Below are 17,741 nucleotides of genomic sequence, written 5' to 3'. Positions count from 1 at the left end.
GAAAAAAGAAAAAAAAAAAGGCCAATGTATGGTTATTCATCCCCAAAAAGCTGGTTTTGGCCATGCATCATTGAGTGTTTAAGGGGATAGATGATCATCATAATCAGCATCATAGAACAGATTCTGGCTTCACATTCCAGTGGTATTTTGTTGTATAAATGCTTTTCATAAATAATTTCACGTCTAATAGACACAGTATACATACAGTACAATCAAGCACACTTCATTATGTATTTTATCATTGTTCATGATAAACTCTTATCCCATACTGTATAGGCTATATTTGTTTTCTATCAAACAGGTGGAGACGAGCTCAACACATAAAGCTGCAAAACAAGGAGGTAGGAGAAATGCTACGACTGAAAACAGCAAGAAATGCAAACAAGACAATTAACACAAATAGTTCCATTAGGCATATGACGTAGTCATAGTCTAACACAACTTGAAGTGTGTATTTCTGCTCTGTATGTTAGGTTATGAATAGGCTGATTTCAAAAGGAGTTACATCATTGGTCCAGTTGTCGTCTCAGGTTGAAACCATGCTGGTGATAGCATTGTCTCCTCCACACACAGTAGAATACAATGCAGGTTTGTAAATGAGGTAATCAGTCAAACGGGGAACCCTGTCATTGGCACACATATTCATATATGCCAAGTGTTAGTAAGGATAGTACATGACCATTTACCAGCAAAGCAAGAGCTATTTTCTCCCAATGGCCAAGCTTAAAAATGTTTTGGAATGTTTGACGGACAAGCCAAATAATAATCTTTTTTTTTTCTTCTTCTTCAAGGTGCATTGTGAATCAAATTGATTGTATCTGACCAAATGCCCCAACTCTCCAGAGAAGGGCTCTATGGTATTTACCCAGATAAGATGCCCACTGTGACACAGGCGACCCTATCCATATTCTCTTCAGTTCAGGATATCTCAGTAGCAGATCAATTTCTGCATCAGTCCAGTTTAAATAGGATTGTTATAGCAAGTTTTAATGAGGGGTCAACATTTATGGTGCTTCTAATTAAACAAAGAGACAAACAAATCACAGAACATGCCAATACATCTGTTCATTTGCATCTATCAGCAACCACACAAACCATACAGTACCTCCAATGGCTGCTGTCACTCATTGATATTTGAGCCCAATCCAAAGTCACTGGCCTTACTATGCACTTCTAGCTACTACATGAGTATTGGGACCTCCTTCTCAGTGACCTCGTCCCTAGGCTATTGCTGTTGAGTTCTAGGGAATAGGGAGATGGCTAGGGAGAGATTCTATCTCCGGTGGGAAGAGAGCATAGGTCCAACCGATGAAACAAGGATAAAAGGAAATATTATTGCACTTAGAGCTTCTGTCAATTTAAAAAAGAGGTCAGCATCATAAGAGATGACGATTCATGCCTTAATGCCATTATAAGACAACATTACACCACTTGTATACTATGATCACACTTAACACTGCACACAGCTAATACAGAATCCCTAGTTTTTTTTTTTAATTCAGTCTAGCCATCTATCCTAACACAAAAACATCCTCCACAATCAATCTGCAACACAGTCACAACCAACAGATAATCATCACTATGGTGCATGTAGCCTATGATCTCACAACTTGGGACTGTACTGTACAGTTACTAGTCATTTATGAATAGAAAAGAATCGAGAGAAACAATCTGAATTGATATGCTTAGATATCCGAGACCATACCGTTACTGTGTGTTGCTGACAATCAAACCCCCGTGCTATGTCTGATGCTTTGCTCACATCTCTAACCTTCCCTGGCTCTGGACTCTGTGGAACTGGGAGAGCCATCTTGGAACAGGAAGTGCCATCTTTGGATTTGTGCTTTCAAATGTCCCCTGACCCTCCAATGTAGGCGCGTCTGACAGCAGATTGGGTAATAAATGCTCAACAGGGTCTACATCCTGTCACCCTGTCGTGACACGACTCTTGAGGCTCACGGATAAGTCTCATCATCACATTGGGTTGAGAATATTCTGTTCTGAAGGACGAGCCGTCTCTTCTTGCACATGATCGTTTGTATATAAGGCTTCCGGAAAGTACAAATGGAAGACCATACCTTACGGCAGTAACAAAGAAAAGGCACCATGCCACCACTGTGCTGGTTTTCACACAGGTCCGTAAGATGGAGGAAAATTAGACTAGGAGAGAAGCAGGACAAAAGTAAAACGCTTCAGCAGGAAAAAAAACAACCCATCAGAGAGACAGTCAAAATATCATCCCATCCCATATTCCTGACTTGAAAGGAATATGACTAAATAGCACTCTCCCTCTGCTCCCACCAAGAGACTGTAGCCTACCGTGTCTCAATGTGACTCACTTAACTTGCCGTCACTCAGAAGAAAAAAACGTTGACAAATTCTGATGATATTGTTACAGTATGCTTTACAGTACTGAACTAGGGACTGGACTAGTATGTGTATAGCACGACCATGGTCATCTACTGATCCACTCACAGATATATGCACCGGAACAGAGAGATCTAAACTACTGGCATCAGCAAAATCACACAGGACCACTGCTAACATTGTCACTTATCACTGTTTGAATGAGGTAAAATTACAGGTCCAATGAAAGTACAAGGTGCATTTTTTTTCTGCTCAAGGTAAATATTAGGCTACATTAGAAGGTAGACATCTGCAGACACTTTGAACACTTCTAGCTAGGTAGGTTTAGTCTAATATAGGCAGAGCTATTCTTCCAATGACAGTTCAATAGAAGTTGACCTTCTCCTTTCTCTCTGGTCATTGTGAGGTACAGTGCTTTATCAACATGTGTTATTTGGTTTGGGATATTATATAGACAAGCCAGTCTTAATTGCTAATCACTGAAATCTCAATCACTCCTTCACAGTGGCAAATATGGCAAAATCCTCCCTAAACAATCTCTGCACCATGGCAACCTTGCTCTCTGTGCTACTGTAACATTGATTTGTGTGCTTTAGGACACCAGATGATGTCTGTAAGAGCCAAATTAGCCAAGATTTTTACAACCCAACATAAAGGCATAACTCTTGAGGTGATGCAACTTATTAAGTACTGCAAGACATCGTTTACTTTTAAGCTTTTTAAGGCAAAAGGGCTCAACAGTGGATGAAATAAAATTGAATTCAATTTGCCTTATAGGAACTTTACTTCAAGTAAGAACAGAGTCATCAATTGAGGCAAATCTATTCCCTATTCACCATGCTTTTGCCGACATAAATTAGGTTTCTAATAAAACAATTACAAACCTCTTTATACAAATATACAATCATTAGAATTGTTTTGCCCATACCACGAAGCAAGACTGATTATTTTCCCAGCAAGGTGTCCAATCACAAATACAAGTATTTACATCTACTATCACAAAACAATTGCATCCATTTACTAATTCATGCGACCTTCTCTGCCACCTTGATTGCTTTAGAGTCCCCCACCTCCCACCACTACCATAACCGGTGAAGAACATCAGACATGCAGCTCCAAACATCTAAAAAGCTCAAAACCCCCCAAAATAGACTAATCCTGGCAGGATCTGAATTTGTTACTGACCAACAAGTTACTATGATTCATGTTTTAAAAGGCAAACAAAGGTTTCTATGGCACTAAATGGATGTATTGTAGGTGCATTTAGTCAAATATAGTCATGTATCTGTTACGCGTGATGTCATCTACTGTGGTCCTATTTTCTTTACAAAGTACTATAAGGCAATCTCAATGGTATTATGAAATGATGAATGTTAAATCCTCCCAACCTCCCATCTTCTTACCTTGTACTTTTTACACAAACACAGCAATATAAGTTATGACATCCAAGTCTATAAACTACAGGGTACAAATGTATAAGCTTAAGGGACTGTTGAGCTATTGGGAAAGAAGATGAGTGAATATTATCCTACATTTGTACATTTTACACAACAACTACCCATTTCCCATTGCAGGAAGACTAATAATACCGTCATGTAGCTAATTTAAAGGAGAGTTAAGCTAGGCTATTTCATGCTACCTTGTGAAATTTCATCAAAGCAAGACAAATTAAGAGCAATATGCAAAGCCAGGAGAAAGCACATAGTAGTCCTGCTCTTATACGACCCTACATTCACTTCAGTCAGTAAATTCATGGCTCAGTTTGAAGGTCAGACTGTAAACTGCTTGAACAAATGCATATTCTCTAAATCCATTGCTGCTTTACTAAGGATTTACCCTACACTGTTTTGGCAAATAGGTCATGACTGACCTAAGATTCATGCATCTAACCCGCATAAGTTTTCCATTGGCATCTATGCTACTGTACGATTTAGTGAATTGGACCAAATGAATGGCAGTGCAATATTTGTGCTGCACACTTCTCACACACTCTTCTCTATTGCTACAAGTGAACTTGTCCTTGCTTCCCATGACAGACCCCAGACAGAGATGCTCCAGTCGCTTCTTTCATTTACAACAAAAAATGTGATCTCAGGCTCCATTCTAGTGCAAACAGGAATACTGTGGCACAAGGATATGGTTACAAATGGGATATGCAGAGAAAATAGCCCATCTACTGTCCAATCAGGGGCAACGCAAGAGAATTAATCTAGGTCAAGAAATCTGGGCCCTAGTTTTAAGCAAACTTTATTAAAAAAAAAAAAAAAAACTTTTTTTTTTTTTTTTTTAAACCTTTTCTCTAAAGATTAGGCAGCAACACATTGTAAACATAGGCTACATACACGTACAGTATGCCAGTACTGTATGCACACAGACAGTGCTGCAGGGTGCAACTGACAAAGTGCCTTGGGATCTGATCTATGTGTGTAAGAGGTGTCACTGAAGAACTTCAATATGAATAGCCCATTTTTTCTTCTTTTTTTTGATGCATGAGATATGTTTACCAGTTACACAGCTCCTGAGACACGAACACACTCATCCCTTTACACCAACGACTATCCCTTTGTGCCTATACTTTATTTGACACAGAGAACAAGGGCTGGGGGGTCAAATAATTCCCAAATAATTTCAGTGAACTGTGGAGGTCAATAGAAATGAGACTATATAATTTTTCTATTGTCATTGTGGCATTTCATGACACAGGCCATGTTCTCAATCTTCTATCCAGCCAAACCAAACTAAGGCATGCATGTAATTGTGCCATTTCGAGATAGTTATGAAATGAATTGTCCTGAATCACTGTAACATGGCCATTGTCTGGCAGTTTAGCAGAATGCCTAAAAACTACATTACGTCGAGGGAAAATGCTAGTCTCAAGAGGTCCAATACAATCACCTTCAGTATGCTTAGTACCAGACAAATACACAACAAAAGGAATACTAACTAACATTTTTGGCTTTTACTATTCCTGATCATCTAAATGGTAGGTACTGGCCATGGTGATGTAACCATAGTTCCCTGTCCCAGTTCCCATAGTTTCTGCTAGTTATTAATGCCGCCACAGCACATTAAGGTTGAATCTGAAGTCTCCTAGAGATTCCTCTGTCCCCCCCTTCCCACACGCTTCTCCCACCACACTGGAGGACAGTCCTTGGACCGTCCCCTCCAACCTTCTGCTGTAATGCGTTTTGAGGAGCAGGCAAGAACTGAGGATATGAGGAACTTGAAAGAAAGAATGATCTTCCACAAGGGAGTCTTCACATCACCAGATACACTGGTGGTCTGACCAGGATCCAATGGTGCCATGCTACCAAGCAGGTAAGAAGAGAACAATCTTAGGACTCGTCATGTTGAGCAGGCCTTTTTACGGAAGGCATGGTTCAAAAGGCATTTCATGAGATGCCATGAAGGCGGTCCAGTGCATGTTTGCTAGCACTGACAGAAAAATGACCTTCACACACTGAGTTGAACCACTTCTCTAATAAAATTTAAAAAAAAAAAAAGAAAAAAAAAAGAGGGAGGGGCGAGTAAACATAAAAAAGCATTGAGGAAAACAAAAGCCCTTGTGACAGTGATTGTCTATTCAAAAATGAAGAAAAAGGCTGAAAATAAGAAGCCCATTGCTTAAAACGTACATAAACAAATGGAAGAGCATCTCTGTCCACCTTCTCAAACTTTCCCAGGAGCTGAACACCGTGCTCATCAAGGTACAAGCATTTAAGATGGAAAACAAGTCTGCTGCCTCTTATGAAACTCAATTTTCCAAGAGCCTCAGACCAGAATGCTGCTGGCATTGAGGCAAAAAGAGCCATATTGATGCTTTCAATCATAACAAAATGTTAATTGCACTCTAATTCAGTTTTCAGAAGTATTTTTCAAACACTACCCATAAGGAAACAGACTAGAAATAAACTTGAAAAGAATTATGAGACTGTGCACTTGCAAGCTCAGATTTAAGATGAAACGATGAGATGTAGTTAGGCAGATATCGCTCATTAAGCCTTCATCTAAAGATGAACAATGCCTCAGTCAGTTAGTCTATCCTACAGTACCTCTCAATTCTACACAGAGAGAATATTACAGCCCGTAGGTGAAGATGAAAGCAGCTGCTAAATGAGTTGACGAGGTATATTAAGATCTATTGTCGGTCTCAGTACATTACAGTACAACTCTAATAAATAATGTTCAGCCATAGTAGTGTTGATCAACTTTGGTCATAACTTATATGCTTAGCAACATTCTAGCTTAACAAACACTTATCTACGTTTTAAACAATAACGTCAGCATTGAGAGCAAATTTATGCCGACCCACACTATGTCCTCCTCTGTAAGGAGACGTGCTTACATATTCGTCAAAGTTCAGCAGCGTTACAAAATTCTCCTTTGCGAAAATGGCAAATAATTTTAGGTCTAAAGGTTAAAGTATACTACAGAACTACATCTTGTATTCCTTTTCAAAAAAAGTAGGACTGTAGTAGTACACTAGCATTGCACTCTTAAACAAGACTTGGATGTTTACCTTGCATGATTCCTTCATGAATTACACTTTCTTACTACCACTCGTTTGATCATTCTGTTGGGAAGGAAGGCATTCCTCTACAAGGCCACCACAACTTGTAATAGTCAATGATATGTAATCCAATGATAGATAAAAGAATGATATGGAGAAAGATTAGGGACCCAGGGATACACAGGTCTCTGCTTTCAGCTGTCAGATAGAAATTTGTGCCGACTTGAATTAAAGGGATTCATGATTTTGGATGTCCGGATTGCTAGCGTCCACCTTGGACACACGGTGACCTTATAGAGAGCTCAGTCTCAGTGGGTATGGAGCACTACGGGGAGATGGAGGTGTTGGATCTAATTGCATATAGGTTTGACTGCACCTCAGAGAAGACCACTCACAGTCACAGTCACACACACGTACATACAAGGGCGTGGATGGGTGCAGGGATGCACTCCTGGTTCCTCCGGGCTATGTTAAAGGGAGTCTCCCCCTGGTGGTGATGGTGGGTGGTAGCTGACCGTCACTCGGACAGACACCCGTCCAGGCCCACGGGCGCGCCGTGGCGGTCTTTGACGTATCCGTGGTGGAGGCTGCCGTTGGGGAGGGGCGCGCAGGCGGCGGTGATGCCGCAGTGCTTCAGCAAGTTGAGACCAGCGGAGGAGGTGACGGAGGGAGAGGAGCAGGGGCAGGAGGAAGGGTCCCGGGGGGGGAAAGGCTTCATGGTGGAGAGGATGAGAGCCAGGCAGTCAGCCACGTCCTTGTTGGGGGCACAGGCCAAGGCTGGGGTGTGGCCTGTGAACAAACACACACACACACACTCTAATCACACAAGCTAGCGCCAGTGAACCCTCTGGTGTCTATTGTAGGGGTGTAACAATATATTGTGCCATGAGATATCGCGATATAAAAACTGTACTTATGTAAAGCGACTTTGGGTAAAAAGAAAAAGAAAAAAGAGTGCTACACAAATCTGATGTATTATTATTATTATAGGACTGGCTGTAAATGAGCCACAGCCACTCACTAGCTTGCACCCTTGTTTCCTCAAACATAGAGAGAATACAGATCAGTGCTTGTCTTAATTGATCCAAGTCCTGATATCACAAGTTATAAAACATTACAAAACAAAACTTAAGGGTATACAACAGCATTGTTTCATATTTTGTATCTTTTTCATAAAATATTATTTTTCCAGTCACACATTCATCATTCAAGTTTTGTTTAAAAAAAAAAAAGTTATAACATCGTATCGATATCGTGAACCCAATATCGCGTATCGTGAGCCGAGCGTATCGCCACACCCCTAGTCTATCGTTTGATAAACCATGTGCTCTACATTAAGAATTAAAGAGTGTGTGCAGATGGAATATGGTCTCACCCTCCTCATCCACCGCCAGGACTGTGGCTCCTCGGCTGAGCAGAGCCTGCACCACCGTCGCCAGGCCGTTACGAGCAGCCAGGTGGAGGGGCCTGGAACAGCCAGAACACACACACACACACACACACACACACACACACACACACAGCAATGAGCACAGCACACGGAAGTGGGGGGGGGGGGGGGGGGCTTTCCACTGGCCCTGCAGTCAAACTGAATCCCTCCACACTTGACGGTAGCCGTTGGCTTATGAGATAACTCGCCTTCTACGAACTTACATTTGCAGCGCACTGTTGGTGGCGTTTATGAGAGTCGGGTTGTGGATCTCTCCCAGGATGAGCAGGGCGCACATCTCGTGGGCCTGAGGGGGGAACAGAAGATGCCAATTACAGCCGGTTCTGAGGAAAGTGATTTCTCTAACCCGGTTCGCAGGAAATGAACTGCCGAGCGGGGGACGGTCATCTGATTCCAGCGGGGGACGGTCATCTGATTCCCGCGGACGTCTGTGCTTACCTTGCTGCAGGCCAGGTGCAGAGCCGTGTTCTTGTTGTCGTCCAGCAGCGTCAGGTCTGCCTTGGCTCGGTGCAGGAGGATCGCTGCGCAGCACAGACACACACATCACCACCTGACACATTGCACGCCATTCTTACAACCCCACTATACAGCACGCCGTCTAGAGTCAAAAACGTATCGCCGGGATCGACCACTCCCCGCTCTTACCCACGGTGCCGCTCTGCCCCTTATCAGAGGCCACCATCAGGGCGGAGCGTCCGGTGTGGTCCACGGCGTTGATCTCCGCCCCGTGGCGAAGGACCAGCTGCAGCCCCGCCACGTCCTCGGCAAACGCAGCGGCGTGGAGCGGGGTCCTGCGGGGGGGGACAGGGATGCTCGTTGGAACCGTGATACCATTGGGTCAGATTCTCGGACACCACGTGTACTGTAGTAGTTTCTGGACTATACGATGACCCTGGTCTTGTAGTGCGCGGGTCAGGGAGAGCCCTTCTGATCGATACTCACCGGCCCTTTGCATCTCTGGTATTGATCATGTGAACGCCAGCAGATTCCAACAGCATTTCTGCAGCACCACTATGGCCATTCACCCTGCAACCCAAGTTTATTCTACTATTACACGGCTCTATGAAATACTCGATTCTGATTGGTCAATCGCACGTCCTACCGGTGAATTATTTCCAGATAATTCACTGGCAACGAGGAATATTCACCGCTGCTACGAGCAACACATTATATGCCTGCGGGCGACAGTTGAAAGTTGTCTGAAAGTTTGAACATTGTAAACAATAAGGGTTTGGCTGTTGTAGACTGCTATGTTCGATCTCTGAAAACGCCCATTGCTCAAGCACACGGAACCATTTCGCTGGCGAAATAAAAAAGTGTAGTTTGATTAGTATTAATGTCATCGGTGAGTAGTTAAGTGTAATAAATGGGATAACGTATGGCCAGCCGGTGATTATCGAAGAAGAGCTCCTCGGTGCGTTACTAAATCCCTCGGCTTCGCCTCCGGGTTCCAAACGCACCGCCCGGCTCTTCTTTTCCCATAATCCCCGGCTGGCCGTACGCTATCCCTTACAGAACGTCCATCACAACCCAGGATATGAAGCCACTGAGATGAGGGCTGGTGGGGACCTTGGGAATACTCACAGAGCACAGTGCAGTGGGGTGAAAGAGTTTCCCTCGTTGTGAGACAAAAAGCTTTTGTGTTCAAGTAAAACCTCCAAACAATCTTCATGCCCTGAAAGGAGATAGAATTAAAACTTTAACCCCAATTTAAAAAAAAAAGAAAGAAAAAAAAGAAGAAATTAATCAATTTTGGACACCTTGAAAGGAGGCAGTTTTATGAAAGTAACCCTGCTGACCTCTGTAAGCAGCCCAGTGTAACGGCGTGTACTCCTGATGGTCCAGCAGGGAGTCCAGGGGGTCGGAGGCCACGGCTGCCTGCATCAGACTGCTGAGGATGTCCACGTAGCCGTGGGATGCAGCGTAGTGCATTGGCGTACGACCCTGGGCGTCCCGACAATGCACAGACGCCTTATGGTCCAGAAGGGCTGTCACACAGTCCTCGTGACCCAACACCGCCTTAACAGAGCACAGGGGACAACGGTCAGCCTTTCCGATGGAGTGTTACGATGCTATTGCTTAAAAAGTGGCGCCACATCCTCCAATTTCACAGTATGCCTTTCGTCGGTGGCGTGTTTTGGGGGTCTGTATGTCCCAGCAGGCCCCTGTATGAGTGACTCACCCCTCTGTGGAGGGCTGTGCTGCCCCTCTTGTCCCTAGCATCAGGCCAGACTCCCTTCTCCAGCAGCAGGTGGACACAGTCAGCATGGCCTCCCAGCACAGCCAGCATCAGAGGGGTCCTGAGAGGCAGGAGAACAAATGCACAATAACAATTAATCAACAACAACAACAACAACAACATGTACACCTGCACCGGTAAGCTTTCGAATTGATAAGGTCACAAAGCATGATGGTAGACCACTCACTGTCCCTGTGTGTCCATGACGTTGGTAAGATCCGCCTCCTCCCCGTTGTCAATCATCATCAGCAGGCAGTCTGCATGGCCGTTGGCAGCTGGTAGGGAACAAATAAATTCCTCACTAGTTTCTTGGTGTTTCATGGACGCCAACAGATGGACCAGGGTTCTCTCGTTCTGAATGCGTCTTCACCCCCATAGTGAATCTATAGTGATGGAGTACCTGCTACGTGGAGAGGGGTCCACATGCGCCTGTTGTCAGTGAGAAGGCAGTTGAGGAGGCAGGACGCCCCCTGGGCCAGCAGCACCTCCACACAGCGGACATAGCCTCTCTGGGCCGCTAGGTAGAGTACCGATCGGCCTGCTGCGTCTTGCACGTCCACGTAGGCCGCGGTCTCTGTCAGGACGCTGAGCGCCTGCCAATGGCCCCGGTCAGCCTGACGGGAGAGGAGAGGAGAGGAGAGGAGACTCAATGGACCGACTCAAATCAACTACATCCAACAAGATGGAAGTAAGAGATTAGAAGTACAATCCACTTACAGCTAGATGCAACGGACTCACGGGAATACTGCTCTCAATGTCTCCCAGTGCATTAAATGACATCTCCAAGAGCTAAACAGAGAGAAAGAAGTCAGAGTGATAACATTTTGGGGTGAGGTCTATCATTTAAGTATCGTCTAAAAAAAGAATCAGGCTTTTGAACTCACCAGCTCCAGGTTCTGCTTGTTGCCATGGAAAGCTGCATAGTGAACAGCACTGTACCCTTTAGAGTTGACCATAGAAGGGTCTGCTCCGTTGTCCAGCAGATGCTCCAAACAACTGTAAGAAGGTTTGAGATGGCTGCACCAAGATGGTGTACACAGAGGGGTAGGCTAAGGTCCAGGGCGTGGTTAAGGTGAGGAAGAGGGGTAGGCTGAGGGCAAGGGCGTGGTTAAGGTGAGGAAGAGGGGTAGGCTAAGGGCCAGGGCGTGGTTAAGGTGAGGAAGAGGGGTAGGCTGAGGGCAAGGGCGTGGTTAAGGTGAGGAAGAGGGGTAGGCTGAGGGCAAGGGCGTGGTTAAGGTGAGGAAGAGGGGTAGGCTAAGGGCCAGGGCGTGGTTAAGGTGAGGAAGAGGGGTAGGCTGAGGGCAAGGGCGTGGTTAAGGTGAGGAAGACAAACTTACAAGTACGACTCCTTTGCTCCTTCCTCCTCACTCTGATGACTTCCAGAAAAATGTCTGTCCACACTGAAATTGGAAAATTCATATTCATCATTGGTTCAGTCACTGAGTGAGTGGCGTGAGGGAGTGAGTGAGTGAGTGAGTGAGCGAGGGAGCGAGGGAGGGAGGGAGGGAGGGAGGGAGAGAGGGAGGGAGGGAGAGTGAGGGAGGAGGAGAGTGAGGGAGGGAGGGAGGGAGGGAGGGAGGGAGGGAGGGAGGGAGGGAGGGAGGGAGGGAGGGAGAGAGTGAGGGAGGGAGGGAGGGAGGGAGGGACGGACGGACGTCCTACCGGCTGAAGGCCTGTGAGGCGGCAGCGTAGTGCAGTGGGGTGCAGCCCGTCCGGTCAGGCTCGTTGACCTCTGCACCAGCGCTCACCAGGGTCACAGTGCACTGGTACCGACCGTTAGCAGCCGCGTAGTGCAACGGGGTCCTGAGAGACACCGACAACAGAATTAGTGCTGGGTATTGGCAAGGACCGCAGGATACGTTACGTATCACAATACATGGGTCACGATATGACTGTATCCCGATATGTTGCGATACAATACAATATATATTGCGATACTCTACAGAATTTACAGACATTTTTAAAATACAGATGAGAATACAACTCCATCCCCTAATCCATCAATCCCTTAAATCCATTTAAAACAAATGACTGAATCCTATCCTATATTTTATATATATAAATCCCTGTTCTAAATCACCAATAGGTAGTAATTCTTAGGTATTCATTAGCATGGGAAGAAAACACTCACCTTCCCATTTTGTCCCTCTTATTCAAGTCAGTACCACTACTTAAGAGCAAGTTCAGACATTCAACGTTTCTGTCAAAAGGGGAGAACAGAGGAAGACAAGAACGAGAATGAGATTTGGTAGCAGCAGTAGTAGTAGGGAGTAGAATTCCAGGCCCAAGGGGTGTTTCAGTCAGCCAAAGTCTAGTTTTAGAATATTGTAAAGTGTACTTAATTAATTCAGCATCAGCTTCTTACCCTCCAGAGGCAGCAGCGTGCAGACAGGTCCTTCCAAAGTTGTCAGGTGTATTTATGTCAAACCCAGCTGATAGGACGTGCTCCTTACTCATGGATGAAACGATGCTGTACAGCTGACCTATAGAGAAGCCAGGCAATAAGGAACGAGCAATCAAATGATTTGAGTGTACAAGCTCAAGTGTTACAGTATGATACGAGTGGCCTCTGCAGTAACATGACTACCTGAGGAGAGTAACTTGCGACAACAGTCTGAAAACCCGTAGAGCACAGCCAGGTGCAGGGGGAACATCCCGTGGATCCCTCGTCTGGAAAGGTCACAAAACAAGATCTTATACTTGACCCTGCCTTTCATTCACTCGTTCAGCAAATTAAGGGTGGGGTATGTAGTTTGACGTCAACAAGGCCTCCGATTGGTCATCTTTTTCAAAAGAACCCGCCCCTCCCTCCTGTCAATCATGACATAGTCGTTTTCGCTCATTTTTACTACTCATGGCTTCAGGTACGCTTGTGACACTTGTCTTGACCTACTGCTATCTGTCTTCTCAGTGAAATTGCTGTGCAAAGCGCACTCAGCGGGAACGCATGCGATTGGTCAGACAGCATAAGGGCATGTGATTCGTCTGTGTAGTCCAAGCACACTCAATTCAAAGCAAAATGATTAAATCACATTAATTGCGGCCTTTTGCGATTAGTTAATCGCAGAGGTCATAATCGCGATTTCGATTGATTCGCGATTAATTGTGCAGCCCTTACCTGGCGGTGTCTGCCCCGTTGGTCATGAGGGTGCTGATCAGCAGCTCGTGGCCGTATTTAGCAGCAACATGGAGGGGGGTATTGCCGTACTTATCCACACAGTCAATCTCTCCGCCTGGTTAGGACAAGAGGAGAGAGTCAAACCACCGACAGGAAGCGAGAGACGCTACAGAGCGCGACCTCCTCGGACGGACTGTCACGGTGATTGCGGTCGCATTGCGTCGTTACCGTTCTGGATGAGGATCTGCGAGCGGGTGAAGCGTCCATGAATGGCTGCCATGTGGAGGGGGCTCTTCCCTTCTTTACTCTGCAGAAGATAGTAACACAAACATGTTAAGGAAGACGACAAATCGTTCATTAAATCAGGACAGAAGGGCAAAAAGGCCCACAAGACTCCCATCACATCGGTTGGGCTCAGACCTGCGTGTTGACGTCGGCCCCGTTGTTGACCAGCAGTTCCAGGCAGAGGGCACCGTTGGTGGACACGGCTGCCAGGTGCAGAGGGGTGTAGCCGCTCCTGTTGGGCTGATTGACGTTGGCGCCGTGGTTCACCAGCTCATTGGCCACGGCCTCCTGACCGGTGTAACAAGCCACGTGGAGCGCAGTGTTCCCAAAGGCATTGGGCTCATCGATCTGAGGTGGCCAGATCATACATTAAAGACAAGAGGAAGGTTGAACGTGAAGTCAAAAAACAAAGATAATTCTCCAGACGATAAAATATCGGCATTTATAACTGATCCCCCTGCGTGCCATCTATACAACCCATTTCAGACAGAACAATACAAGGTCGTGGCACAGAAACACTTCCAAGTGTGTCATTTCAATGAACAAACCGACATTTTCACTTGCAATAAAGCGCTACCCACCTCTACGCCGAGCCTCAATAGGTGCTTCACAATGTCAATGTGACCACTGGCGGCAGCGGCGTGGAGAGGAGAGTAGCCCTGCTTGTCCTTGCAGCACTTATCTGCACTGCGAGACACCAGCAGCTTCAGCACCTCCAGATGCCCTGTAAGAGGGAGGAGTTAGAGAGGAGATGGTGAGAGAGAGTAAAAGGAGCACATTCGTACAGTTCAGCCTGCTTAACATGACATGTCGTCCGTCCGCAACCATTCATCTCATGTTCAGATTGTAAGCGCTAGTGTTCCCCAGTGCAGTGTTCCAAGTGCAGCCCGAGACCAGAGACTCACCTAAGTAGGCTGCCCAGTGGATAGGCTGCCTCTCCTTCTTATCAGTGGCACTCAGGTTGGCCCCTTTATTCAGCAGCAGCTTTACCATCTGACAAGACAAATTGACAATCAAGAATAAATGTATAACGCAAAATAAATGTATATAGTCTCTACAATATTGGACGACTATCAACAGCAGACCATACAGGAACCATATCCATCCCCTCCCCCTCACCTCCAGGAACCCGCTTTGGGCAGCGTGATGCAGGGCAGTCCTGCCAGTGCGGTCTGCCATGTTCAGGTTGCTCAGCTGCGGCAGAAGCGCTTCTGCGCAGCGCGTGGCGCGGTTAGCAGCTGCCACGTGCAGCGGCGTCTGCCAGAACTTATCTCGCGCACTCGCTTCAGCGCCCCGACGCAGCAGCAGCCCTACTGCCCTCTGGGATTAGAGGGAAATAAATTAGAAACACAAATCTAGGCTACTGCAGTGGAGAGTAGGAACAGAAACGCCGTTCTCCAAATACCTTGCACAAATTCCTAAATACTCGAGAGTAATACCAGAAAACTACATCAGACTACATCTTACTTCATTGCGGGAGGCAGCTGCCCTGTGCAATGGAGTTAACCACATATGGTCCTTTGCGTTTACACTGGCACCTTAGACAGAGAAGAGTTCAAGAGATAGTGTTAATATTAATATTATAAGACAAAATAGAAGTGTGTTGTATGTGCGGTGAGTCGATGACTTCACAATAATGATGATGATGAACAGTGATTGGTGAGGGAGGAGGATTTAATGGGCAGCTGTAGCTGTGTGTATGCCCAATCCACCTCCTCACCACAAAGAAAATCTAATAAAGGAAGCTTCCACTAACGTACCTGATTCAATGAGGAGGTCCATTATATGGACATCTCCCATACAGGCAGCAGCATGTAGCGGCGTACGCCGCTCTTGGTCCTGTGGCATTCAAAAAAAAATCAAACTTTTAATTTGTAACAAATGTAAATGTTTAACATGTTACTGCAGTGTTCCAGTATCTATTTTGTCCTATCTTTTAAGGGGGGAAGGGTCTTCCCTTATGTTAAGTAAAACAGACAGATAGCACAAGGTGCATAGTTCTGCCTGTGGTAACATCTTCCAACCCCAATGACTTTCTTTAATAATGGCCACTTACCAGTGCATTGACATCCTCTTTTGTGTGCAATAGTGATTGAACTTCATCAGCATTCCTATTGAAGATAGCCTGGACCAGAGGTGGCTTGAAAATAAAGTACAACATTTAGTTAGCTAGATAGGTGTCCAGCAAATAACTGATCATCTCTATACGAACAACATGCAGACGTTAGCTAGCTGCTAGCGCAATTAGCCAGGCCTCTTCCTAACGTATAGATAGCTAGCTAGCATGGTAGCGAGAGCTAGCTAGGCTAGTTTGCCATCTAGCTAGACGTGACACCGGTCGCAATCAAGCGCAATGCCGAATCAAAACAGTATCATATTTATTTGGTAACGTTAGCCATCCTAGTAGCTAGTGGTTGTTAAATCGTGTTACTGTCAGTTGTCAAGCTAAAACAATGTCCATGCCAGATAGCTAGGCTTGCTTTTTAGGCTTGCTGGTGACAGTATGACGATTGCAGCAGATAAGGAGGCGGGCCCAGTCAATTTGCTGGAATGGACAATTACGTGGAAGAAACGTTTCTTGATAGTGCAATGTCTTACATTACAAACATCGGTGTTGTTCTTCATATTAGCTAGACTAGCTACAATTAGTAAACCAGATAAACATGGAATTGTATGTAGGTTAGTTAGCTAACAATCGTGAACGTTATACCCGTTTGGTCCGGTTGAGTAGCTAGCTAACGTTAGCTCAAGCTGCTAGCCGTCTGGCTAGGCCCTGTGGCTCGGTAACACCGAGGGATATTGCTAAAACAGAAGCCGCGATGCTAAAAAAAGAAAAAAACATCCGCATGAGACCTTCCATGCCAGCTAACTCTCCTTTCCGGAGAGTAGTCTGAACCCTGTGTATGCTAACTAGCTAGCTAGCTATTTTTGCTAGGATACATAGCTAGCTGTTAGCTAACGTTACCCACCTGGTCTGCAATGTTGAGTACTCCCATCTCCCAAACTCAGCCAGGACGGAGCTCCTTCATTAGGATAAAACTGCGAGGTCTATTATGGTACGTTAGGGTTCTTCTTTCAAACCAAACCCATTGCTAGATTTATGTTCTGGGGATTGAAAGCCAGCAGTGTTGTTGTTGTTGTCCGTATCCAATGACAGATGTTTGTTGCTGCGACTTCGCTGGTATTCACCTACAGGCGTGGCGGTCTCCTCTCTGCGTAGCCTGTTCTAAGAGCCCCACCTTGTGGACTAATCTGGCTTCTTCAACGGGGTTCACATCCAGTTTGGCGCTTTTATTATTAAAGCATTATGGAACGAGAAGCAGTGGGATGGCACGTCCTGCCTAACCCGTTCTATTGATACATCCACTCCCTAACCACCTATCCACTCCCTAACCACCTATCCACTCCCTAACCACCTATCCACTCCCGCTAGCAGTGGCGATATCCGTGACCATTCAGAAAAGATTCTCACTCCAACGCTTGTATAATTGGTACTATTTGAAGTATTTACCTTTACAATTTTATAAAACTTGCATAATGACTGCATTGAAATGTTACAACTGCTAAATTATGTAGATACGCGTGATCTACAATGCTTTCAGCAAGCACACAAATGTTATCTTTTCCAGTTGAATGAAAATCTAAGATTATGTAAATGTGCACTGCACCTCCAATACAGCTGGTGGCAGCAATTCACCTGAACAGGCCATCATCTTACTGCATATAGCAGAAGGAAGAAATGAACAGTTTGTCCCCCAACACCGGTGTTATT

The 17,741-nt window shown here is 45.4% G+C and overlaps 1 protein-coding gene across 1 annotated transcript; it reads right to left on the bottom strand.

Annotated features, from left to right (window-relative positions):
• Window positions 1–7,198: 7,198 nt before the first annotated feature.
• On the bottom strand, window positions 7,199–17,079 carry ankrd52a (ankyrin repeat domain 52a). Its single transcript, XM_084445456.1, has 28 exons — window positions 16,939–17,079; window positions 16,026–16,109; window positions 15,730–15,808; window positions 15,437–15,507; window positions 15,089–15,289; window positions 14,875–14,962; window positions 14,551–14,693; window positions 14,105–14,317; window positions 13,913–13,991; window positions 13,685–13,799; window positions 13,154–13,236; window positions 12,932–13,049; window positions 12,698–12,766; window positions 12,229–12,369; window positions 11,904–11,966; window positions 11,451–11,562; window positions 11,284–11,355; window positions 10,967–11,180; window positions 10,754–10,841; window positions 10,510–10,627; window positions 10,127–10,346; window positions 9,912–10,002; window positions 9,270–9,353; window positions 8,973–9,118; window positions 8,766–8,848; window positions 8,531–8,613; window positions 8,253–8,344; window positions 7,199–7,666 (listed from the first exon to the last, which is right to left on the bottom strand). Exons 1-28 carry the CDS (start codon window positions 16,963–16,965, stop codon window positions 7,395–7,397), a joined length of 3,249 nt encoding a protein of 1,082 aa, XP_084301582.1. The 5' UTR covers window positions 16,966–17,079; the 3' UTR covers window positions 7,199–7,394.
• Window positions 17,080–17,741: the final 662 nt, after the last annotated feature.

This window comes from Borostomias antarcticus (genome assembly GCF_949987555.1).
Source record: "Borostomias antarcticus genome assembly, chromosome: 11".
Lineage (NCBI taxonomy): Eukaryota > Metazoa > Chordata > Actinopteri > Stomiiformes > Stomiidae > Borostomias > Borostomias antarcticus.
Note: the sequence above shows the minus strand (reverse complement) of the source record. Positions and strands in the feature narration are given on the sequence as shown.